Raw genomic sequence first — 27,410 nt, 5'->3', positions numbered from 1 at the left:
TTAAAGGGCTCTATAGATCATTTCCACGGCCACGAAGAGTTCCGCCGTCATGGCACCTTAATGTGGTCCTCAACCAATTGATGAAACACCCGTTTGAGCCCATCCATAGGGCTGATATCAAATACATTTCATGGAAAACGGCACTTCTTTTGGCTTTGACCTCAGCAAGACGAGTCAGTGAGTTACAAGCTCTTTCCATACAAGATCCTTTCATGCAGTTCAGAGAAGACAGAGTGATTTTAAGAACTAATCCTCGCTTCATTCCTAAAGTCCCTTCGGACTTCCATTTAAATGAACCACTCGTACTTCGCTCATTCTTCCCTAATCCCAGTACCGCAGCTGAAAGATCCCTTCACTCTTTGGACCTAAAAAGATGTCTTAAATTTTACCTAGAGAAAACAAAACATTTCAGAAAAACGAATCAGCTTTTCATCGCTTTCAGCAGACCTAGAAAAGGCATGCCACTTTCCAAACAAAGCATTTCACGATGGATATCATCTGCAATTGCTTTTTTGCCATGACAAAGCCGGACGTCCATTACACTCCACAGTTTGAGCGCATTCCACAAGAGCTGTGTCCACATCGGCGGCACTATTCGCTGGAGTGCCGATTCTGGACATTTGCAGGGCAGCAACCTGGAAGTCGTCGCACACATTTACCAGGCACTACTGGCTGGATACGGAACTGATGCAGGATGCAGCTGTGGGCCAGGCTGTACTTCGCCATCTATTCCAGTAAGATGAGCCTTCCTCCTTCCCACCATCCTGTACTGGTATGCACATTTATTTACTTTATTCTTTGTATTTGTTGATGGTTACTAGTCGCATGATATGTATTATCTCAGACTGCTCATAATGTTCCATCACAAATGTGCATAATGTATTGCTTGCTACTCTGATTCAGGCATGTGAATCTATGAAAGACACCCATAATACTGGATAAGAAATGCGTTACTTACCTGTAACTGCAGTTATCCAGTATTGGTGTCTTTAATAGATTCACATGCAACCCTCCTGCCTCCCCAGGAAGGCCTCATCTCTCCCTCTATACCATATATTACGTCTACCTAGCTTGGTGCGAACGAAAATCTGAGGGACTGAGGCTCCTGGCAGGAAGGTTCTAGAGGGAGGTGGTAGCTGATTGGCTAACTTCAGGAGTTTGGTCCTTTTTACAAAAGGACATAGATAGGCTACTAAGGCAAGGCCCTTAGGCCTACTTTTCTCTATGTATGTCTATAGGACATTACTTTTCTATGTACCGGGGACTCCCATCTCGACGACTGGGAATGATTCAGGCATGTGAATCTATGAAAGACACCAATACTGGATACCTGCAGTTACAGGTAAGTAACGCATTTCTTTTGTGGCTAATCTATGGTAGGAATGACCTTGACCGTTCTTTCCTGCACTTATGGGTTATGCCCCTATGTATTCATAGTTTCCTTGTAAAACACCCTAATACTGAGCCGTACAGCGGCGCTAGAGAAAACTATATAAATAAATAGTTTAGACAAAATTTTCCATGAACAGGCCTATGTGTAACTTAAATTGTTATATATTTGCTTTGCAAAATGCAAGCAAATGATTCAGTTATTATTCAGTTGATTTAACAAATGTAATTTCATGTTGGAAGTAGGCTTGTAATAGCTTTAGTGGAAACATGGCTTTTTTAAAATATACTTTGCGCTGCCTTAGACAAAATGGTTTACAACTAGTTTTCCTCTTGGCTCACTACGGCGACTCCGTACACGTTCCTGGCTAGGCCTGCTGCCCGAAGGCAATAGCTTAGCCTTTGGGTTCAAGAAGGCAAGTGTGTTGTCAGTAATTGGACACTTAACTGGGATAATCTGGGAGTGGAACATGGACAGCAGATAGAACAAAGCATTGCTTTCACACTTACACTTTTGACTTGGAGTTGTCACATAGGGCTGGAATTGTTTACCCTCATTCACTCCCAGGACCGACCTTGACTTTCTGTCTCCAGTCCAAGCAGGAGAAAAAATATTTTTGACCCTGTCAGAGGGAGGGCCATGCATCAAAATAAGGGAGTAGTTAAGGAAGAGCCAGTGAGCTCCTTTCTGATGGGATATTGTAAGAGAAAAGGCTGGATAGGGTATAAAAAAGGATCAATTCGCTAGCTATTGCACAGGATAATACTGAGACCACTCACCACCACCGCAAAACATTTCTGCACCTAGGACGAAAACATCTTGAAGAAAGCAGGCTGCCAGAATGATGGAAGAAAGAAAAGTCAACTACTTTTAACTCCTGCTGACCATCAGGAATTGGAACTGTTTTCAAAGCATCATGTCGTTGGCCTCCTTTTTTCCTGCTTCACAGACACAAAAAGCAATATGACTCATGAATCCAGCAAGTCCCAGCGGACCACTGCGAATGAGACCCTGCAAGATTTCTGGCTAGAGGGAGAACTGAGGCCGAGAAACCTTCTTTAGCACCTGCATGTTGCAGGAGTGATCCAGAGAAACTTTCCGAGCGGTTGGAGAAATACCGGTCTTTGTCCTTATTCCTACTTCCAGACGACTGAGACAAGGGAATGAGACTTGTCAAAGAGCAGGCAACCTCAGTGGGAAACCTCACCTGGTTCGTATCAGGACCTTGAGCTAAAGGTATTTTGCCACACAGAGCCACGCCCGACTTCCACCTCTGGGCATTGCCCTGCTGGTGGATTTTGAGAACCAACAGAGTCACTAAGTTGAAAGGTAGAATTTGGAGACCCGTGCAAGGCAGCAAATCAATTGAGCTCAGCAGTTAAGAAATCCAGCTTTGTCCCACTGGCAAAAGAAGTGCCTTCAGTGAGTGCTTGATCACTATATATGAGACTTCAGGGGACCCTTGCTGGTTTCAGCCTTATACTTTATCCTGCTGAAAGACTATGAGCTCCAAATAGTATGCTAAGTGGTAAAGTAAGAACTCTAGCTAAGACGACCTTCGCTCCATCACAGTGTACCTGACATCAGACCTAAGTCTCCGTGAACTGCAAACTCATACGATTTTTTTAAGGTAAAGCAGCAATGTAAAGGAGCTCCTGTTCCAGTTACCTGATTTTTCTAGTTTTGATATCCTTTCACTTATCACACTTTCTCTATTTTTCTAAATTTGGTTTGGGAGTGTTACTGTGATGGTTTATTGACTTTAACACTTGTGGTACTGTTTAAACTTCACACACATTTCTTTGAGAAATTGCTGGTTACCAGGATTGTTTCCAGGATAGTTACCAGGTTTGAGCAGAGTTTCACTTAGACATATCTTGAGACCTAATCAGTATGGGTTTAATAAGTTGGTAAGCGTTTCCCCTTCCCAAATTAGTAATCCCCTTCCTTGGCACATTTTATATAATGACAACCATAGTCTGATGGAGAGAGGTGTAAACGTTAAAGATTCTGTACTGTTATAAAGCTGTATACCCTATTAATGTTCATTCTGTTCTTTGTCTCCAGATCTCTTGGTTGATATGCTGGGAGTCCTTGCAGGCTACAGTTTGACGGTTCGAGAGCTCAAACTATTCTTTGGCAAACTTCAAGGAGAAAAAGGACAATGGGTAATGAACTTTGTTTCTATAAGCTTTGCCTACCTAGTGATTAAAAGTGAACTTGTGCACTTATAAAGTAAATCATTTTTCTCTGCTTTTATATCTGAGATGTTTAATAACTTCCAAATAATTATGTGGGCTATTTGTTGAAGTCTGTGTTGTAGCGATAGTTCTTAATACTAACAAAAAACATGGCTGTAGCTTTCGTGCAGGCAGCATTCTTTCAAAGCTAATGGTGAAGCATACATACTTGTATGTTGTATATAGATACTTTTTTAAAACCTAATTATTATAAAATGGAAGCAGCCTTCCTGGTGATAAGGACCCTGACTTGGACCGACAGGAAGCTCAATACTTCAAGGAATAAGTGGAGTAACTCGTCCTGTCTTTATTGGCAATGTATGAGGACGCCAGGGAGACAGGCCACTTGCCCCAATCGGTTTGAGAGACCTTAATAGTAACATTATTAAAACCTGACAATTGCCCTTACGGCTACAACTTCTACAGGTCGCTTTCCATGCTAAACATAGACCAAAAACCCCTCACCTCCTCCCCCTTCTTCCTATCCTTTTCAGAACAGATCAGTCTGTCTTTATCATAAGATGTTCCACTGTCCACAACCTTCGCACCCTCTTTGCCCTGCTTCACACTCTCCATCCACAACTCTCGGCTGTAGCACTCTTAGATGCAACAAAAGCTTTTCACTCCCTCGAGTGGCCTTTCCTCTTTGACTTATTGCAACGCTCAGCCCCTCCTTTCTCCTCTAGATCGGTCACCTCTACGCATCTCCTCCTACCAGATCAATGTTATAGTCTCTGGCCCCATGATGAGTAACTGAGGCCCTCAGCAGGGGTACCTTCTCTCTTCAGTTTTATATGCAATTGCCATGGAACCACTTTCTGCCCGCTTGAGACAAACTTATTGTAACCGGGTCTTCATTACATGGCTCACAGGCTTACAGTTTCAGTGTATGTGTGCATTGTCAACATATATGGAAGACCCCGTACAGTCGGGGGTGACTATAACTGTGTTTTGGACACCACCTTGGACCGGTCATTCCCCCCCCCCTCCCTGGCCAGCGCACCGGTGAATGGGGTCATGAGGGCACTCACGGACTGGGCGATGCAATGGGACTTGCATGACGCTTGGCGAGGTCGCAATCCACACGCAAGGGTATACTCATACTACTCAGGTGCCCACACATTGCATGTCAGGTTAGACAGTTACATGCTGACAAGCGACCTGCTCCCCCATGTCACGGACACTTGTTACCTGGGCCGAACTCACTCTGACCATAACCCCCACACTCTAGACCTGGCTTGAGAGCACCCACACCCACCGGTGCCCACTTGGAGGCTCCAACCAGATGTGCTGCTGGACGCCCCGTTCAGAGAAGCGCTCTCGACCCGCCTCTTGCAATATTTTGAAGAAAATAACCACACTGCCTCCACCCCGCAATTAGAATGGGATGCATTTAAAGTCGTCACGAGAGGCCACTGTCTGGGCATGCAGGCGGGAATGCGGACGCAGATCGAGGGAGAGCTGACGCGGGTCGAGTCTGACCTGCTGGCTGGGGAGCAGGAGGCAGTGGAGGGAGATGACGGGACCTTGATGGCGGCCAGGGAGCAACACACACAGTTACTTGACAGGCTGAAAAATTTAAACTACACTGCCCACTCAGCGCGTACTCATCACCTTGGGGACAAGCCTGGTAAATTACTATCTTGGTTGATCAGGCGAGACATCCAGTCCACCCCGGTAACAACCATTTGCACAGCTCAAGGCACCACTGTATACACACAGAGGGCTATTCACGAGGCCTTCACGACACACTATGAGGGCCTTTACCGTTCTCGTCTGCGGGTCTCTACCGCCGACATCTCGGCATATCTATTTGCCTTACCCCTGCCAGAGATCAATGGCACGCAGCGCGAAGACCTGGGTGCACCGCTTACGTCAGAGGAACTCCGAACAGCCATTTTTTCCCTCTCCAACGGTAAATCCCCGTGGCCTGACGGACTACCCGCGGAGTTTTACAAAGCCTACTCTATTATCCTAATTCCTGAACTACTGCGTATGTTTGAGGCGGCAATCACTGATTCTGCTCTTCCGCCTACACTCAACGAGGCGAACCTAATATCTCTCCTAAAGCCGGGCACAGACGAGATCCATATGGGCTCGTATATGCCGCTGGCCCTCCTCAACACAGATTACAAGTTCCTGGCATCCACGTTAGCCCAGCGACTGGCACCCCTGGTGCTTACTCTTGTTCATACCGACCAAAACGGTTTTGTACCAACTCGCAGCACGTTGTATAACATCAGACGTCTGTTTAGGGTACAGAGTCTAGCTACACCCCGATGGCCTTATTCAGGGTGCCTGATACTCGATCTCGAGAAGGCATTCGATTCAGTGGAATGGCCCTACCTGGTGTCGGTGCTGCGGAAAGATGACTTGGGCGACGACTTTCTCCAGATGGTGGAACTCCTGTACCAGAGACCCACATACGCGTTCGCACGGGCAGGCTGCTCTCTGACCCGATTCGGATATGCAGAGGTACCAGACAGTGGTGCCCCATCTCCCCCCTAATCTTCGCTCTCATGATGGAGCCCTTGGTGGCTCAACTTCGAGCCTCCGGTGAGGACTGGGGCATCCCTTTGGCCGATGGGATTCATGCAGTGTTGCTGTATGCCGACGACCTACTACTCTATATCAGAGACCTGACTTGCTTCCCACCGGTACTCACCGACATATTCCGTGCATTCGGAGAGATGTCGCGTCTTAAAGTTAATTGGGGAAAGCCTGGAGTGTATTCCTTTGACACCGCAACGCCGGAATGTGCCATCACGATTCTGGGTGAACGACTTGTCTGGTAGCCTGCCACTTTTCGCTATCTGGGGATATACATGTATCGAGACCCCACCGATGTATTAGTAGGCAATTTAATAAGGGCAATCTCCACTCACGGCGCAGGTCGCTTTCTGGAACTCTCTCCCACTGAATGTCCCGAGTCGAATCACTCTGACGAAAATGATAGCGTTGCCTAAATTGCTGTATTTCCATGCCAACCTGCCAGTCTATGTCCCTACCCGAATATTTCGTGAGTTGGAGACCCTGATCAGAAGGCTTATATGGAATACAGGGCGGCCCAGGGTTGCGCTGAAGACACTGTATGCATCGGCGGAAAATGGAGGACTGGCTGTCCCTAATCAGCTCTACTACCTAGCTGCACAGCTGCAGTGGGTGACCTACTGGTTGAGCGGGAAAAACCTAGGAGACACTGCCACAGACACTGTGGTCATGACAGCTGCACAAGTGCCCCGAGCAGCTGCACCTGGTGGTGGCGCGGAAGTGCTACGTGAGAAGTCTGAAACTCACGAGCCTCACCAAGCCGTATGCTCCAAATCTGCCATTGCTGGGGACGCCCTGGGAAGACGGCGCGCTCACGGAAGCGGCATTGAGCAGTTGGGCACGGGCTGAATTAGATACGCTGGGGGACCTGTTTGCAGAAGGTGCCTTAATTCCATTCGAGGCGCTAGCTGCACACACGGGACTGCCTGTGGGACAATTCCTAACACACGCAGTGCTCATACGCACGCTAACACAAGCCTGGTGTAACCTTATGGAAGAACTGCCAACCCACTTGCTAATACAATACTTACATGTGATGGGGAACGGATCCCAGGTGGTGCATTGGCTCGCACAGGCCTTACACACGCATACACAATTTTCCCCACAGCGTTTACGAGATAAATGGACTGAAGACAGGGGACGGGACTGGACCGACAAAGAATGGGCGATGGTACTAGCCGGGGCACTTAACATCCCGCGCAATTCTCGCTTCAAAATCATTCAATACTACATCATACACCGATCATACTTATCCCCAGATAAGATAAACCGCTATTTTGGACTCGCCACATCAGTATGCCCCAGGTGTGGACTAGTAGATGCAGGTTTCTTACATATGCTCTGGGCTTGCCCTTCTCTACACGACTACTGGAAGGCGGTATCGACCTCCCTGACGGCAGGGGCGGGAGGAGGTTTACCACACACGTGGGAGGCTTGTCTACTGGGCTTTTATAGGCGGACAAAGCAGACGAAGGTCCCGGCCAGATTTTGGGACCTTGGTTTAATAACAGCGAAAAGACTTATTACTAAGCGCTGGAAGAACGGCGAGCCTCCCCAGGCAATACACTGGCGCAACTCCTTTGATAATTGGGTGAGAGCGGAGAGTGTAGCTTTGCACAGGGAAGAAACAGTGGGGCTCCGCATGTATCCCATAGCCCAGGTCTGGGATGACACTTTGGCTGCTTTCCACCAGGCGTGTCTGCAGGGAGGTATTACTTAGACACACTCCCCTTTGATCACTGCCCCGGCAGTAACGCCGGAGCCGGAGGCTGCCCAGCGCGGCAAACCTGCGCTTATACCTCCATGGGAGGGTAGACTCTGTTGGTACATACCCAATGGGCACGCCTGCGGAGTCCCGAGGGATGCGACCTCCGCGGCACTGGAAAGGAAGCTATGACTGCCCCCTTTAGCCATACCTCTGCGAGCCTTCCTTCCCCTTCCCCCCCCCACCCCTCCCCCTCTGCCTGCACACTTTTTTCCCCTGCCTCCTCTGGGTCAAGAACTTTATTGAACGCCCCCCCCCCTCCCACTGCAACGAATATACGCCACACCGGATGACTTACATTGCTGACAGAGAAACGCACATACCCACCCTTGCCCGTGTTACTTCCCATCTGATTTGATTTTATTTAGTTTTCAGTTCCTATTCTAATGAGTTCTTGTTCAACGTTTATTACCATGTGTATAAGGTATTGAATATTGATTGACCAGCGGATCCCTCTGGGCCTCACCCAGTGACCGCTAATGCGGATTAGAGTATGCTGACACTGCAATTCCCAGGGATGAGCGCGCTTCTTTTGGGTATGGAGCAGGAGGCACACCTTAGAAATGGGGACATTGACGTACGATGTACATGACCTGACACACTGAAACACTCAGAATCTCCTGACCTCCTCTTACATAATGCACCCTCCAACCGGGATGGCACCTATTAGCCGGACTGTACCTGATCTAGTTTGCTGGAAGTAATCCTGATTGTTTTCAAGTGGTCCCAATTATTCCTGAACTGTTTGTTTAATGACAAAGGTGCCCTAACCCGATGTTTGACTTGCAGGACGCATGTGACAAAAATTGTTATCTTAGCGAACTGTTGTTGATTATGTATATCCTTGCACAGCTGTGTTTGACATTCTTGCCATATTCTTTCCTTTTATTGTGTATAAGGGACGGATACAGAAAACAAGTTTATCCTGAAACAACCGCGGTTTCTTTTTTGTCATGTAATCTCATATAAGAAATGCAATAAAAATATTCAAACAAATGGAAGACCCCGTACAGAACTTGTCACCTATACTGTGTGAGTTTATATTATTCAGTGCCCTCTCTAAATCATGATTTGCTGGTCTAACTCCGTGATTTTCCCCAAGCAACACCATGATGAGATTTGCCACTGGAATGGGCAGACTGAAAGATTAAGCACCTAGGTTAGTAGAGGCTTGTCCCAGCTCTGGTGCGAAAATTATGACCGAGCTGGAGGAACGAATTCCGGTATGGATTGGCCTCCTGCTATCCCTGGTTGGGAGACTAGCCGTTACCAAAAGGGTGTCACTGCCTAAGTTTGTCTGCTTGTTTACCAATCTCCCTATGTTGCTTACCGGGCCTTTTTAGCCAAGTCCACTACCTTTTGACCCGATTGGCATGGGCTGGTTGACCGCTGCGGATGGCCCGGAAAGTTCTTCCCCTGCCCTTTGGATTCGGTGGGCTGAGCGGTCCAGATATAGGCCGGTACTAACACTGTGCACAACCCCACTATGCTTATTACGAGTTCCACCCCACACTGCATCTCCCCACACTGACAAACAGGCTGACAAAGCCCGCTCACGCCAGCTCGCAATGGTCATTTGCAATGAGCTTATCTGCCCTAGATACATGATCAATACTGTCTGGTGTGGACATGGAGCCGACTACACCATAGCACTGGGCTGAAATGCCTCTATTTTGCAAACATGCTACTGGCTAAGAAGCCACTGCCTCTGCTTGAGCAGACATAGCGCGTCCATGCAGCACAACTCTGAAGGTCCAGTCCTTCTAAAAACTGCCTCTATTTTACTTCCCTTGTACGTGCTAGAGCGCAACCTTTTGGGAGGTGGCAGGCTCCCACCCTTGCCGCATATCGGTGCCACATTGGAACCACTCCTTTTAATATTTTTATGGGTTTTTAGTGTTACCTCCTATTTTATTTTAATTTCCTTTTCCAGTATTTGCAGATGATGCCCCAGGGATTTTTTTTTCATACACACCTAGGGATGGGGGCTGCCCAGAACGGGCATGCCAATGTCACCACCCCAACATTTTTTTTACAGACTTTCTGCCTCCTCCCCCCCCCCCCCCCCCCCCCCCCCCACCCAGGAGGCAGATGGGGCAATAGCCTCTTATCTGCCCCGGGGGGAGGGGGCCAGAAAGCCCACTAGGCACCAGGGATTTTCTTTCTCCAAAGCTCGGGGCGGGGACTACCCAGAATAGGCATGCCAATGCCCCCCAAAATGCCACGGTCTTTCTACCCCCCTCCCCCAACGAGGCAGATGGGGCAGTAACCCCTGATCGTTCCCCCCCGCCCTGAGGGGGAGGCAGAAAGCCCACAAGGTGCCAGGGATTTTTTTCTTACATAGAAAGGAGTGGGGGCTGCCCAGAATTGGCAAGCCAATGCCCCACCCCAAAAGAAATGCTACCGTCTGGGGTGGGGGCTGCCTAGAATGGGTATGCCAATGCCCCCACCCCCCCCCCCCCCCAAAAAATGACACAGTCTTTCTTCCCTCCCCCCAGGAGGCAAACCTATACATTTTTGAAAACTAGACACCCAAGTGAATCCAGAATGTGGTGACTTGTGTGGCTCTCACTTGGTTCTGTTACCCAGAATCCCTTGCAAACCTCAAACTTTGTAAAAAAAAAAAATAATAATAATAATGTAAAATATTTTCTGACATTTCCGTGATTGAAAGTTCTGGAATCTGCACAGATCCACAAACTTTCACCCACCCCGCATTCCCCAAAGTCTTCCGATAAAAATGATAGTTCACTTATGTGGGTAGGCTTAGTGCCCGCGACCGGAAACGGCCCAAACCGCAACGTGGACACACACCACATGTTTACAGTGAAAACTGACCCTTTTTTTGCAAAGTGCCTAGCTGTAGATTTTGAACCATAGCTCTGCCGGTACCTAGGGAAATCTAGCAAACCTATACATTTTTGAAAAGTAAACACCCAGGGGAATCGAGGATGGGGTGGCTTGTTTGGCTCTGACCAGGTTCTCTTACCCAGAATACCTTACAAACCTCAAACTTGGGAACAATAATCCTCACATTCCTTTGATGGAAAGTTCTTTAATCTGTGTGGATCCACAAAATTCCACCCAAACCGCATTTCTCAAAGTTTTCCGATGAACATGATACCTACTCGCGTGGGTGGGTCAAGTACCCGCGACAGGCATGGGCAGACATCAGAAAACAACCTGGTTTTGCAAGGGGGGGGGGGGTCACCTGGATTTTTGGCCCCGGGCTCGGTGACCATCCTGGGAAACCTACCAAACCCAAACATTTCTGAAAACTAGGCACCTGGGGGAGTCCAGCGAGGTATGGGTTGCGTGGACCCCCCCAACGTTTCCCTTCCAAGACCTTATATGGTCAAAAAGTTACAGGGGCCTAAGCGCGACTACCCCCAAATAGCCAACAAAAAGCTTAGCAAGGGGACGGGGAAGGTCTAGCAGCGAAGGGTTTAAGTGCACTATTTCAAAGGTCTGCTCGTCCAAGGTTCTCGAAGCCATGATTTTGAAGTGCCTCTATTATGATCACTATACTTTCAATGTACTATTAATTTACTGCCCCCCAGGATCTAGAGCTAATTTTCCAGAAACTATTTGACATGTGTTGGAAGCAAAGGTTAACTTCGAGGACTGTACGGTACTTGGAGACTTTAATTTCTATATGGAAAATTTTGAAGACTGAGACACCATTAAACTGATTGATACTATGGATAGCCTCTGTCTGGTTCAAAAGGTGACTATCCCTCTCATACAGCTGGCCACACACTAGCCTGGATATTTACTGACAACCCCACCATAGTCTTCTCAGAATCTGTAGCATTGACATCGTCAGATCATGATGCAGTGATCTTCCATTTGAACGTCGCTGCAAAGCCAGTTAATAGTTGAACCCTAGGGTGGCTCAAAAGGAGGCTTATGATGCATAAGGGTAGGGTGGTACACATCCTCATTAACAAAACCATCGCCTTACGGTACTGCAACAAGAAGGGCAGAGTAGGGTCCTTCTCCTTTAACCAGGAGGCTCAATGTCTCTGGAATGGACTGGAACAACGTCGCCAACCACCTAGCAGGGTCCTTGAATGCCAGAGCAGACAGATGAGTTGAGCAGGCATAGTCTGGCAGATGATGAGTGGTTTATCCACACTGAGGTGACATAAGGGAGCCCTGATTTAATCTATTTGGCACCACTGAGAACATGCAGTGTTGACGGTTTTGTACTGTGGAATTTCCTTCAAGACTTTTGACAAGTGAAGCATTCCAGCTGGAATGGAGCATGGAACGTCAGTGTGTGTTCCCACTGCTCCCTCTCCTGCTTGGGGTTCTGAACAAGATAAGGAGATATTGAGCCCACATTATCTTAGTTGCCCTGGACTGGGCCAGGAGATTGTGGTGCCTGTAGCTTCTGAGCCTGCGTATCTGCCCTCCAATCATGCTTCTGCCTCCGGTTCTTCATAGCCATTATGTCATCATGGCACATGGGCACATTACAGGCAGTCAGTCCATCCTCCTTACACCATGTTATTTAAAGTTGTTTGTGAGAACCAGGGCAGCCTTTCTTCTGAAGGTTGTAACTCTGTTCCATGTTGATCACATCACATTGCTTGCTTTCTTTGCACTACTTCATGGCTCAAAAAAAGGGGAGACTCCACCGCCTAGGCCCGAGAACATGCACAAAAAATACATACTGGTTGGATGATAATCAATTTACTGGGGTTTGAAGGGAAAATAAGGGCAAGGCAGTGGCAAAGAGGACCTTGCCATGATGGATAGTTCTCTGTATCAAAATCTGTTGTGCTCTGACCAAGAACCAACCTCATTAGGGTCTATACAAAGAAAAAGCATTAATAAAATATTGAAATAGAAGCAAAGGCATTGTGAATAGGGCAAGTCTATTTTTTACAACAGAAACATGGTTTAGATTCCAGATGCGTTTGTCCTCCATCTTCACTGGATACTTAAACCTTTTTACTTTGTGAAGCAAAGGGCCGACATTGGCATTACCCACAGTGCACTTGGGAACCTTCACGAAACCACATCAATAGGTATTATATTAACACCAGAATTAGCATTTTGTTTATCAAGTTCCATTCCCCCCCCCAAGTCAGTCCACTGCAGACTTCTCAAAACTATAACATATTCATACATTTCTCTGTGCTCACCAGACCCTTGAAGGGACCAATGTTGTACAAGTTTTACTCTTTGTGAGTAGCTCAAATTGTGTGACACCCTTAGTAGAATGTGGAGCAAGCCTTTCCTTTATTCCTCCATTTTTGCATACAACACCCCTTCAACCTCTCTCCAGGCACCTAGATATCTGAACGCATTCAGTCAACGCTTAATTGATTCTGTCAATCAAGTCGTTAGGCAGTGGATGAGACAAAACTCTCCTCTAGTAGCAAATCTCTCTCCGACTTAAAAACCCCTCCATTTATTTGGTAGCAGCTAGATTCTATGGTCAGTAAGAACACCCTTGGGTTTGCGTTTGCGTGCAGGGTTGACCAGTGGACTTAATCATGGACGGAGTGGTTCATTTTCACGCCACATTTATTTCTGGCCATATGGAATAAATATTCATTAAAACCAAAACTGTAAGCTGGTACAGAACTAGCAGACAAAGGACCCCATATATCAAAGGAAACCTCTACCCAAGTTTCTCTTGAAATTCTCTACATACCATGGAAAGTGTTCTAACCTTCTTAGATTTTTCATTTAAATTGCAGTCAGCACATTGATGTAAACGTGTTTCGACTTGTAGATCCATATCCAGCCACCAGTAAGAACTTCTCAGTATTTCCTTGGCCATGCTTATGCCTTGCTGCCCATCATGGGCAAGTTCAGTGAGTCTCATCTGCCTATTTGTTGGTGATAATAATTTAGAGTCTCCAAGATATCAACCATCCTGCAGTGACATCTTATGCATGTTGTTTGAAAGCCCTCTTGTCAATGTACTGCCCAACGTACCACCCTTAGTCTCACACAATAAATCACAAATCAACTTCAGAGCCTTGTCTTTAGCCAACTTCTCTATCCACTTACTCTTTCACACAGACATCAAGTACTAAACTTTGGCATGGTCCTTCCTACAACTTTCATTCTTATTGTTATTTTCCTCCACAATATCCCCAACCAACCTGGAACAAAAATTGCCTTTGTTTGACATACCAGAAATATACTTAATAGAAAAATAATAATCCTGCAGTGCAAGAATCTTTATGCAAATACAAGATAAAATGACGTCTAATCATTTTTTAAGACCTCTTGTAGAGGTTTTTAGTCTGAATAAACTTCAAACCTGGTTCCTGTAAACATTGTTTAAACTTCCTAATTGCCCTAAATACTGCCTGAACATTTTTCCAGATCATAGAGTATCTGCACTTTCAGTTGTATAATGCTCTGAAAGAGAAGATATGATAACAGCCTTCTCCCCTTGAACCGGTTTCAAAACCGTACCCGTGCAATCATCTCTAGCTTCAGTTGCATAATTTCGAGGAAGTCCAGACACAAAACCTTGCACACTCTGGGCTGTACATACATTGGCTATAGCACCTTGCTTTCTGTGAAAGAGGCTATGTGCCATATCCAGTTTGGCGCTCCTGAGGACCCCTCGCCCACCATATTTTCTCATCGAACTTCGTCGTATTTAGATCTCACTTAATATTTCCCCTGAGGCAGCAGAGTTTCCAGCTGCAACAAATCATGCATACCTCCTTCCATGAGTTAAAATAAATCTTTGACTGATCCATCAGACATGACTAATTCTTTCCGTATATCCTTACTGCCATTCCCAGCTAAAATCCTAGAAAGGGTAATCCACTCCCAGTTATCATCCTGCCTGGAAGCTAACCTTCTATTGGACCCTTCCCAGTGAGGATTTAGAGCAGCCCATAGTACGGAAACTGCCTTGCTAGTTGTTGCTGATGGCATCAGGTTAACATTGGAGGAGAGTAAACCTGCTGCCCTCATATTTCTTGACCTTTCAACAGCATTTGATTAGGTTTCTCATGTAACAGTGATAAAATGTTTACAAGAGTTTAGCCTTGTTTTCTAAGGCCCTCAAGTGATTTCAGTCTTTCCTATCGGGAATAGCCCCGTCTAGCCACCTTCACCCTTTTAATTCAGAATCTGTGTCAGCTCCCTGTGGTGTTCTCCAAAACTCTTCCCTCAATCCCACGTTTTTTACCATCCTTGGCAGTCATTGTTCTAGCCAGTGGCTTCAGCGTAGTATCATACTTGGCTGGTATGCAATTAATGATATTAATTGCCAAAAATGCCGAAGCGACTACGTGTAATTTTGAGGACTGTAAAACCAACATCACCATATGAATGCAGGACCACTGTCTTTAAACAAAATGATGAGAAGGTGGTGGTTGTTCTCTTTTGGAATACAAACTCCATTTGTTCAGACAGCGGGTGGCAAAAAGTCTTGGTATTGCTCTGATTTGAAAAAAGCAGCAGCAAACTGATGTATTAACGAGAACAACCTTTCAATGAAAGCACAGGTTGCAGTTGTCTGTGGGTCCTGTTCTGGGATCTTGCAGTTGCTTCACTGAAGCTTCCGATCCATTGTATGAAAATTGACATCCAGGCACTTATCACCAGCCGATTTGATTATGGCAATGTCCTCTAATCAGGTATGACTGACTATGTATACATGCGACTTCAAACTATTCAGAATGTAGCCTCCCTTATGATTTGCAGTATTCCTCCAGATCTCCTTCTATTCCAACTCTGAGGTCATTGTATTGGTTACCAGTTCGTAAGCCGGCAATTTTCAACTTTATTATTCTGGTCTCTCATACCTCATTAGTAGTGACTTTTTATAAGCCAGCCAGAGTTCTTACATAGTTTAATCGGGCCCTGTTTCAAAATGGTAGGTTGTTGACATTTTAGGTGGTGGCATTTGAATAATCTGCATCCAGTTGTTGTAGGGTATGCTATGAATTTTCTTTCTTCAATTCATTTTTGTCAGGCAAGGCTTATCTTTGGTAGTTCTTTAACTTAGTTGGGGTACATTAAGCTGTTTGGGCCCTTCTATAGGTTAATTTGTAGCACTTACTCGATATTGCTGACCACGAAACATATCTTCTCTCTGTATCCAGATGTTCTAGAAAGGGAACTCAGTGATTTTGTTGAGTTCTTTGTTGTGCCATATGCATATATCTTTTGACATCCCTGGCAGTTTGGTATATCACTTGATATTTTCTTGGTATTTGCCACAGTGGTTCGTATTTGTAGAAGTTTGTGGTTAATAGATGCTAAGATTGGCGAGAGGAGAGGTTTCTAGTTTAACTCCTGGTGTGTAGGGTGGTTTTCCCATTCTAAGACATGGGAAATTTACAACATCTTGATAAATTTGGAAGCCTGGGAAGTTGAATCATCGTGCTTGTTTGTCCACTTTGATGCAAACATCATCTTGATGATCATATTTGGCTTGTTTTAACCTAATAACCGTGCCAACGTGCCTTCAATTCAAGACGAAAATTATTGGAATGCTGTCTCTACATTGCATGCTGGTGGATGTCCATTCATTTCCATGAGTTGAGTCCAGCAAAAATGGAGGAGCCACTCAAGCAAACGTGTTACATAATTTGGGCATTCGCATCGACTCCAGTCTTTCACATGAATCCCAAAATACAACAGTTGCCAGCACTTGTTTCTAACTAATTAGGATCCTGAGGAAAATGTTACCCTACTTCACCTCCAATTACTACATTCCAGTAGCAAATGCCTTTACGCAATCTAAGCTAGAACATACACCTGCCAATTATTTGACTCTACTTGAGAAATTCTGCCACAGGCTTGAACTAGTGTGAAACACAGCAAATTAACTTAATAATGTAACAGGCTCTCACCCGTTCTGAGATCTCTACGCTCAATGTCAGTTCACTCATGTGTGACTTTTATAGCCCTTACTATTGTGCACTGAATTTTTCACCATCCCATCCCAACCCACCTTTCCTGTTGGCCAGATTTTTTTCTCTACAAACGAACCATAATCTCATTTAACCAGTTCCTGCTAACTGTTCCATGATCAAGAACAATTGCATTTGGAGACGGGTATTTTTCTTTCTTGGCGGTGAGATTGTGGAACGTCTTCCCAGAGGCCCATGGTGCAGAACACAACTTAGGAAAATTCAGGAAAGCCATTAAAACATAGCTTGTTACTGCTTTAAGGGTGGAACTTCTCTGCTTTGTTCTTCAAATGAATAAATATAAACAAACTTATGCTAGTCCAGTGAACTGTAAAGGTATTTCTACTCTACTTGGTCAAAGCCATCAAGGACTGTTCCACACCATATTTCCTCTAGTTCGTTTTCAAATGAGGCGATTATATTGGTGAGAAGTCTGCTGTTCATGGAAACTTTTAAGCAACCCAACGACTGCCGCTACAAGTCCTGCTTAGAACTGCAGTATGCCTAAAGAAGTATGCCTAAAGAACTTTGCAGTTACCACCTTTGAACTCAGACTATTGGCTTTTAAACCATGGAATCTTTTAATAGACTGTCCTTGTGGTTAGGTTTTTGTTTTTACTTTAAATAGATCCACCCTGTTCTTTTTCGCTTAGAGAATTAAGATTTGAAAAGCTCTAAAAGCTGTAGTTACCTGCGTGCCCCATGCTGTATTAAATGATATGTCGATGCCCGTCCAGAGTACACCAGGACCGGTTGAGTTGTCTGAAGCAGTTAACTCTTTAGAAAAAGTGAGATTTTTACAATTTCACAAGATTAAAGCTGCTTGAGCTCGATTTTACAATGGGAAGGGAGGTTTTTTTTCCCGAACAAAAATAATCCTTCTTCTTAGTCTGGATTTTTTGTATTTTTGAGTGTATCTGCTTTCATTGTTCCAATGACTGAAGTGTACCTGTCTGTGTATAGTTAGTAATCTTCTGTTTGATGTGGGTTGGATTGTAGTTTGAATGTTCTTATAATTTTTGGTGGTTTGCATGGAAAGACCTACCTGTTGCTCTTTAGCTCAAAAAAATGCCTTGGCTCGAGTGAATGTAAACTTCGGTTCGTGATTTTATTGCCTCCATCGTCTTCTGCATTTCATGTTAATGATTTGAAGCTCTTTTATATCTTAAGAGCTGCTGCATAGCAATATTATACAAACAAGTGCAGCCTGCTTCCCTCACACTCTCACCTCCGCCACCTTGCTTTGTTTACACAGGCTCACTGTTTCCTTGGTTGTCAGTTAGTGTCGGCAACTTGAACCCCAGATTGGCATGAGATACTATCTTGAAGTCCTTACTTACTTCTATGGACGAGGCATAGTGGACCGGCTTCCCTGAATCTAAGTTGATTCTGGATGGCGCCATTGCTGCCCTGCCTGCAGGCAAACAGCTCGACATTCCTTCAGTGGTATCACTTTTATACAAAGGTTGCATGGGAAGGCAGCGGTAGTGGAGAACATACAGAGTAGCAAGGCAGAGCTTAAAGATTATGCGGTCTCTAGACTTGCTTAGTTTCAATCAAGAAGAGGTACTTTTTCTTGATATTCACATTTTTCTTTTCTAAAGAAAAAGGTGCAGGCTATTGTACAAAAATATAAGACACGGTTTGTAAGTAAGGGCTATGTTATGTGGATCTGTGTAGCACACGTTAACATGGGAGGGTATCCTGGTAATGAGCAAGTGATGCCAGCCTTTCCTAGGGCAGAAGGGGAACTATTCAAAGAGCCAGGTCTTCAGCTTCTTGCAGAACTCAAGAACAGAGGAGGAGGCGCTGATGGGTAACGGCAAGTAGTTTCATGCTTTGGAAGGTGTGTGTGTATGTGTGTGTGTGTGTGTGTGTGTGTGGAGCATACTGCGGAGTCATGTAGAGGGATGTTACGGATTTTGGTGAAATTCTCGTGGAGTGATCGTGAGAAGGCACTAAAGGGCATTGAAGAGATGGAGGAAATGTTTAAGAAAGAGGAGGATCAAACGAAAATAACTGAATTTAAGGAACAAATAAAGAAGTGCTTGAAATCATATGAAGAGAAAATTAAGCATCGGAAACTGAGCAAATTTGATTAGGACAAAGATGATTACGCCCAATGGAGGGTGATGACCTTCTCTAAGAAGTATGATAACCCGAGGAAGGAGCTCCTGAGCAGTGGAAAGGCGCAGGTACAAACAACGGCAGAGGCACCAATCACCTCTGATTCTGAGGTCACCGAGAACGAGTCTTGTGAGGATGAAAATCGGGAGTGCATTGAGATCCGGTCTGATCCGTACTCCTTTTCGCGAGGAGTTCAAGCTCATCCGCCAGTCGTGGCAAAGAGGGGGCAGAGGCAAGCCACCGGAACGGGCGGGAAGAGGAAGACAGGGGGGCCGCAAAAAGCAACCTATCCCCACCAGCTACACGGAGCAAGAGAATCTACAACAAGAAACGTAAATGATGGGTGACAATCTTACCATCATTATTCTGACTGACAAACGGCTGACCAACATTGAAGAGTCAGTCCTAAAGTTGGGACTCCAGTTTTGTCCTCAAAGGGGTATGGAATTCACCCAGACACACATAGACTTGTTTGAATTCATGCGCAAGTTAAAGCTGCATAAATATTTTAAGATCAAGCCAACGGCAACGAAACGCAAAAAGAAGGGGATTGTCCATCAAGACATGGATGCCCTGTCAGGGAGTGATTTAAATGCTATCATGGTACTGGAGGAACTGAGAACTGAGGCTCCGGACAATGCCTTAACGTCTATAAGTCAGTCACAGCAACTCTCAGTGACAGGCATTGAACAAAGTGGCGGCCTCACTCCATTTAAGTCTGTATCACAATTCTTACCTCAGATGGCACTAGATGTCATTGAAACTTTTGTGGACTCGGTCATCAAGGATTTGGTGCAGTTAAGATGAAAACAGAAATTTGTGAATGGTAATAAAAAAACAAAGGGAACTTTACCTTTAACCAACGTATGGCCCTTAAGAGTCTGAGCGAGGATGAAGGGATTGTGTGCAAGCCCTCAAATAAGGGCGGTAACATTGTTCTTCAGACAAGGAAGAATTATGATATGAAGGCAATACGTCAACTGGCCAACCAGCAGACTTATACTGTGATTACTGCAAATGAGTACCATCCGAGCATTGTGGACTATCATTCTTTGATTTCTAAATGGCATGATAAAGGACTATTGGAAATGGATGAATTCCTGTTCTTGAGACGACTGAACCCTACTATCCCTACCTTCTACCATTTGCCGAAGGTGCACAAGAATAAGCTGGCACCACTGGGGAGACCCATTGTGGCATCGCAAGGGAGCCTTACGGAACATATGTCGATTTATGGGGACTTCTTTCTTTTACCACATGTGAAAGTCCTTAAATCGTACATTAGTGATACCAAAGATCTGTTGGGCCATATCGCATCTTTACAATGGAAAGAAGGCTATAAATTGATGGTCTTAAACATCACTAGTTTATATACTTCAATAGTGCATCAAGATGGCCTAGTGGCCATGAAATAATTTTTGGAATAACGTGCGTTGAAGTACACTGGCCATAGTGCATTGGTATTGGATTTTGCCAAATTCTGCCTATTTCACAACATTTTTCTCTTCCAGACTCAGATGTATAGACAGACCTCAGGTACGGCCATGGGCACCTGCCTGCTTCACCCCCAGCTACGCAAACTTGTTCGTTGGCTGGTGGGAGAAGCAGGTGGCCTGGGGTGAGGCCAACAAAGAGTGGACCAATCGAGTGGTTTGATGGTACAGTTACATAGATGACTTGTTCATTATTTGGAGTGGGTCATCAGAGACAGCTCGGGATTTCATTGGGGTCTTAAACATGAATGAGGTCAACCTTGAGTTCAATAGAGATGTGAGCGCTGAATCAGTTCATTATTTAGATCTTAACATCTATGTGGAGGGAGGGCAGTTGAAGACCAGACTTTATCGGAAGGCAACCGCAGGAAATTCTGTCCTGCATGCCTCCAGTAGCCATCCCAACAATTTGGTGAGTAGTATCCCCTACGGGGAACTACTCAGGATTAAGAAGAATAGCTATTGAGGGTAAATTTCGCCTCATAACTACTTACTCAAGGAACGCCAGGGATTTGAAAAGAATTACGAAGAAAAACTGGCATATCTTGCAGAAGGACCATGTGATAGGGGGAGATTTTCCATCTAACCCCCGTGTCACATTTAGGAAGGCAAGGTCTTTGAAAAATTACTTAGTACGTAGTCATCTAACTGATGCCCCAAGATCTGCTTTTGGCTCTATGCATGGGTTCTTCCCATGCGGGAAGTGTAATGCCTGCAAGGGAAGCAAGAGTGTTCTTACCTGTGGAATTCCAATTGTAGGCACCCGTGAAAGCATCAGGAAGTTTTTGACGTGTACTACCCCCTATACAGTGTATTGTCTCATGTGCCCATGCGGCCTACGTTACATAGGCAGCACGATTCATCCGACTAAAATAAGGTTACTGGAGCATATGCGGGCAATAGCGAAGGGGGATGAAGCTTACCCTGTTGCGCAACATTTTGATAAGGAACATCATCGCAATAGGGATTTGCTGAGCTACTTTTGCCTTGATCATGTACCTAGCAATCCCCGAGGGGGTGACAGGATTTTGGGGCTACGGAGTCTGGAGTCATGGTTTATAATTGACCTTCAGACAAAGGCACCGATAGGCCTCAACAGCAGTGAAGAGCTTGCTATACATTTAGGGGAATGAGGTACCTGTTTAATCAGTTTGGTCAATTAGTCTGTGTATATACTGCGATAATGTCTTGATGTATGTAGGAGATGTATATATAAACGTATGAGACTTTTTATCGACTCTTTATCAGCTTCCCCCTCTTCTCTGCTGCCTAATTCAATGAGATGAGATTTCGAATTTCGTAATTTTTTGAATTTCTTGAGTTTTTGATTTGGTCCTCCTATCTTTTTCTATTTCCATCTTTATCTTTAATATTCAACTTTTTTTAATGTAATGAAAAGCAGGGTGTGCTCATTTGTATATAAGTGTAAATATTGTGGAATGTGTAGATAGGCTGCCTCAAGTCATGTTTTGTGACACCTTGACATCCAGTGTGGTGGTGATGATTTTGGCCCATTCAGGGCGTAATGAATTCAACAGTACATTGGTTGGAGGAGAATATGCCATATTGGTAGCAGAGCCCATCTATGGGCGTAATTAATTATTTTGTGGTTGCACTTTGATTATGAGGCTATATATTTTCCTCGTATGTGCAGCAATGTATAGATATCGAACATTTGAGATGTTGAGATGTTGGCATCTTGTTTGACAAGTAATTGCAAATGCGATGTTTGTTTATATAAGCATTTTTGACATTCCAACATGGTGCTTACCAGTTGCGCTGTGTGTTAAGGATGCCGTGATTCTACGACAGTCCCCTCTTTGTGTTTATGCAGTAAACAAGGTTTTTAAAATCATGGCGCGCTGGCGCTTCGGTAAACATAGAAGAATTTGGTTGTTACCGAAACGCGTCTGTTTTGATGTGCGAGTTTGCTGTTCAATAAATTAACAGAAACAGCCCCGGTGAGTGCTGTCTTCCTTGATGAAAGCTGGAGTAAAGGAGGAGAGTTGAAGCCGTGAAATATATATATACTCGATCTATACATGGTGGGCATTGATGGGTCTAAGAAGGGCTTCTTGAGCAGGGAGAAGACTGTTGTGTTTCCATGTGTCCGGGAAGGGGGGTGATGAAATGGAGACATTCAGGATAGGTGTGAGCACTGAACTGATGGGTTGAAGTCCTTTGGTGACACTCAAAATCCTTCTTTGCATCAGTCTCAGTTGCTTGAAGATTTGGATTTATGATACATCTCCCACGTGACGATACTCCACCAGATGGGTGGGCTGATGGGAATTTGTATAGCCCAGTGATATCACTACAGTGTCATCAATGGACTCATGGTCTCAGACTTAACATGGCACACTCACAGTGATCCTGACCAGGTTTCTTTTGTTTGTTTTGTCCTTTGGTGACAGTCTGATGGAAGCAAGAGTCCAATGAGGCCTATGAGTAGTACTACATGGTTGCAGCAGTTGTATCCAAGGTGGAAGCAGGGGCCACATGGGCATAATTGTTTCTTTGAACAAGACTGTTAGATATGTTGTGAGGTACGTTGGGTCCTGTTGAATGTCGAAATTGCTGTATATGGAGGTTAGCTTGTTGCAGAAGAATTGAGAGACTTGGTTGTGAAGGTCCTGTGAGGAGGTGATGTGTTGTAGGCATCCGCTGGTGAGGTGACATGTTTTATGATAAACATCTCCTTGTTTCTATTGGTGGTGACGTTTACGTTTTCCCCTAAAGCAGCGCGTTGGATATCCAGGATCTGTTGGTGGTAGTGTCTCACGGTGGGTTAGGAGAGGGAGAGAGAGAGAGTTAGAGAGAGTGAGAGATTGATCAGAAGTCAAGAAATGCATGTAAATATCAACATAACAGCAGCTGCCAGTTGTCAAAATGTCATGTGCTCATTTGCGAATAAGGTGTTGCATTTTGAAAATGTTCTGCATTGAGGAGGAGCTTAGCGGGCATCCGTGATGGCCGCGTGAGCTCGGAGCTCTCCGGACCCCCGCCACTCCCGGCATAATATCCTGAAAATATCCTGGATTCTTAAATGGATTATTGAAGAGGAACCTGGGCTGATCTCAACACTGGTTTCGGATTTTGAATTGGACCGGGGGCACCGAAGATACGTCGAATCGAACTTTCCGAGGCCCGCCTCGGGGCACTCCCGGGACTTGGCGAGGCTCTGATGCCGTGTCTAAGTTGAACAACAGCGGCAGTGGGATTCGACTCATGAGTCCCCCTCTTAACTTTCGGTTTCGATTTCACTCTGACTACGTCTCTCTACTGATGTGTCTGGCCGGTGGCTGACCCAACAACGATGCAGTGTAAGGGAGCCTTTCGCTCGATTTGGATCTGTCCGGGCCGTCTTACACCTTGACTTGCCCCCGTTGGTGATTTTTGGACGGTGGCGCCCTGTTTTTCGGCGGCCATTTTCACCAGGTCGCGAGGGTCCCTCGAGGGCTCATTCTCCACCATGTCTGGCAGAGGGGACCAAGAGAGACGGAAGACCAAGACTCCCGTTCGTGGGGGCCCGGTCCAGTCTAACATCATGGACCGGTATACCCAGTCTAAAGTGTCCCCGGGTGCCGTCATATCTACCCCGAGTGCAATGGGGGACCCGATGGCAGAGCTATCCCTACAGGACGTCATGGGTGCCATCTCTAACATGAAGGAGACTATCGGCCAACAGTACGAAGCCTTGGCTCACAAAATCGACACTGTGGCCATTGATGTGAACTTGATTCGGGCTGATCTGTCCAAGACCAATGAGAAGGTGACGTCATTGGACCTCAAGACGACAAGTCTCACGACCGACGTCTCGGAGCTTCAGACGGAGATTGGCAATCTTAGAACGGCGAACGATTTCATGTCCCATCGACTGGAGGATTTTGAGAACAGGGCACGACGCTGTAACGTGCGTGTAATTGGCGTTCCGGAAAATCCTGAGGCTCACTCCGTTGATCTCCTTGTTGAGGACCTGGTTCAGAACTACCTTGCTCCGTCTGGGTTAAGCAAATTCTTTGCGGTGGAACGTGCCCATCGTGTTCCGGGTGGAAAGGGCAAGCCTGGCGCGCCGCCGAGGCCCATCGTTGCCAAGCTTTTTCACTACAGGGACCGAGACGCTATCCTGCAGGCCTCGAGAGTGAAGGGCCCGGTGGCTTTTGAGAATGCTACTGTGAATTTCTATCCAGACTTTTCTCAACTGGTCCAGAGACAGCGAATGGGCTTCCGTGGAGTCAAGAAGCGTCTCCGAGACTTGGGACTGAAATATGCCATGCTTTTTCCCACCAGGCTGCGAGTTGAGTACAATGAGCGGACATTTTTCTTTGATCGACCTGAGACCGTTAGTGATTGGCTGGATTCCTTGCCGGATCGAACTAACCTGACTGATCCCGCCGAGCTCCCGGATGGGGCCGAGGGTGGCGTGGAGAGCTGACAGCAATATCTCTGCCCCCGTAATAAGACAATTTCAGCTGGGGTTCCGTAGTTGTGTGGTTTTTGTTTTCTGTGTCTCCCCATCTTTTTCCTCTCTCGGGGTGGCGGGTGGGACATGGGCCCTTTCCTCCTCCGGGGTCTTTCTGTAGAATGGGGTTGTTTGGGCGACAGGCACACTGCATGTTGGGGTGGCTTTTCAGTCTATTGCAGGGGTGCAGGGTGGGGGGTGTTGCATTGGGTGTTGGGGGGTGGGTTGGTGGGGTGTTTGTGGTTGTGTTTTGTTTTTTTCAAGGCGATGTAATGTTTGCAACTTTATTTTCAGTGTCTTGCTCTTTGTGGGGTGGCTCCTGCGTCACATGTTGGGATGGGGGTTGATGGGTTGAGGTTTGTTTCGTGGAATGTCAATGGTTTGGGGGATCGTATAAAACGGGGGGGGTGGTGTTGCGATATTTGCGACGACTGTCTCCTGATATTGTGTTTTTGCAGGAGACACACCTAGTGGGTAATACTTGTCATGCGATGAATAGGTGGGGCTATCGTCTTGTTGCACACTCGGGGTTTACTACGGGCTCCAGAGGGGTAGGCATCCTTGTCCGGTCTTCCCTTCCCCTTGAGATAGACGAGTTACTCCTGGATGATAGAGGGCGCTATGCCGCCCTCGTGGGACGATATGAGGGCAAGACCCTTTCCCTATTTACCGTTTATGTACCCCCTGGCCTGCAGACCTCCACCTTTTCTGATGTTGGCCGAGTGCTGTTGGGACTTCCTGATGGTGCTCTTTTCCTGGCTGGTGATTTCAATTCTGTTCTCTCGGGTTTGGTTGATCGTCACCCCCCCAGGGATACCCCTTCGGCCCAAGCTTGGCTGGGTGGTTTCCTGGATACCTTTGGTTTGGTGGACTGCTGGAGACTTCTACATCCCACCCAGCTCCAATATACTTTCCACTCCGGGGCTCATGGGAGTTTGTCCCGCCTTGATTATTTCCTCATGCCAGCGGCACAGGCTTCCTCGATCCGGGAGATTAGACACCTGGCCCGGGGCATCTCTGACCACTCCCTGCTCTGGCTCTGTTTTGGAATGGGTATTGAAGCAGTGGGGCGGGTGGCACCTATCAATCCTTGGTACTTGAGCTCTCCTGGGACACGTGATCAACTGCTCGAGTCCTTAGACCACTACTTTCTGGACAACGAAGGGTCCGTCTCCTCTGCGGTGTCCCTATGGGAGGCCTTTAAGACGGTGATTCGTGGGCAGGCCCTATCTCTTATCGCTGGAACTAAGAAGGCCAGGAATCGGGAGGTGGTGGTTCTGGAAACGGAAATACTTGGGTTGGAGGCTGACCTGGAGTCGGGTGTTACGTGTGACAAACTCCATGCCCTTAGTCTGAAGCAATTTGAATACAAGTCCCTGGTCACGGATGCCGCCAAGGCGATGTATAGGGAACAACGGGGCCGACTTTACGATGTTGGGGATAAGGCGGGTAAATTGCTTGCCTGGTTGGACAAGAAGGAAAGAGCGAATCGTGTTGTGCCTGTGATTCAGACTTTGGATGGTGTGAGAGTGACTGACCCGGGTGAGATAGTGGAATGTTTTGCGGATTATTTCCGTACGGTTTACTCCCCGGTGTCGGCTAGGGACGAAGATGACTCCCACTTCTTGTTGCGTGATATAGATCTGCCCTGCCTTTCGGAAGTGGAGCGGGTATCTATGGAGGCCCCGTTCTCCACGGACGAAATAGCGGCGGCAATTCGATCTCTCCGTTCGGGCAAGGCCATGGGCCCGAACGGCCTGCCGATTGAGCTATACAAGCTGCGGCCTGATAAGATTGCGCCCTATCTTCGAGCGATGTTTCGGGAATCCCGTGATCTAGGCACACTCCCCTATGACCAGCGTCTGGCCACGATAGTGGTTATTCCTAAAGAAGGTAAACCCCGAGACCTTTGTGCGTCATATAGGCTTATCTCCCTGTTAAACGCTGAGCCTAAGGTTCTAGCCAAGGTTCTTGCCACTCGTCTGCTGGTGGTCATCGGTGACTTGATTCATCCGGACCAATCCGGGTTCATCCCGCACCGGAACACGGCCCTTAACCTGCGACGCCTTCATGGTGTCCTTGCGAGGGCGGGGTCTCTGACGGAACCGGCCATTTTGGCTTCATTGGACGCCTCGATGGCCTTTGGCACGATAGAGTGGCCCTACCTTTGGGCTGCCCTTGTGAAGTTTAGTTTCGGCCCGGAGTTTATCGGATGGGTGAAACTGTTGTATACCAACCCCTTGGCGCAGGTCGTTGTTAACGGTCGAGTGTCGGTACCCTTTTCCCTTGGTAGGGGGACTAGGCAGGGATGTCCCTTGTCTCCGCTGCTTTTTGCTCTCGCATTGGAGCCGCTCGCTGCGTGGCTCCGATGGGAGCCGTCTATTAAATGTATACGGTGGTCCCCCGACTTTGAGGATCATGTTTCGCTTTACGCCGATGACATTCTTCTTTATCTTACCTCCCCACGTAAATCTCTG

The 27,410-nt window shown here is 46.4% G+C and overlaps 1 protein-coding gene across 2 annotated transcripts in view; it reads left to right on the top strand.

The window, feature by feature from the left end:
- LRBA (LPS responsive beige-like anchor protein) overlaps positions 1-27,410 on the top strand; it is a 2,244,423-nt gene that overhangs the window by 184,087 nt on the left and 2,032,926 nt on the right. For both annotated transcript variants that reach the window (XM_078676915.1, XM_078676916.1), the window contains exon 4: positions 3,458-3,558. In XM_078676915.1, coding sequence (XP_078533041.1) covers positions 3,458-3,558 — 101 coding nt within the window. The remainder of the gene's footprint in view (positions 1-3,457; positions 3,559-27,410) is intronic.

The sequence above is a fragment of the Lissotriton helveticus genome, chromosome 2_1, assembly GCF_964261635.1.
Source record: "Lissotriton helveticus chromosome 2_1, aLisHel1.1, whole genome shotgun sequence".
In the NCBI taxonomy this organism is placed as follows: domain Eukaryota; kingdom Metazoa; phylum Chordata; class Amphibia; order Caudata; family Salamandridae; genus Lissotriton; species Lissotriton helveticus.
The sequence above is the reverse complement of the archived record's forward strand: the minus strand, read 5'-3'. Positions and strand labels throughout refer to the sequence as shown.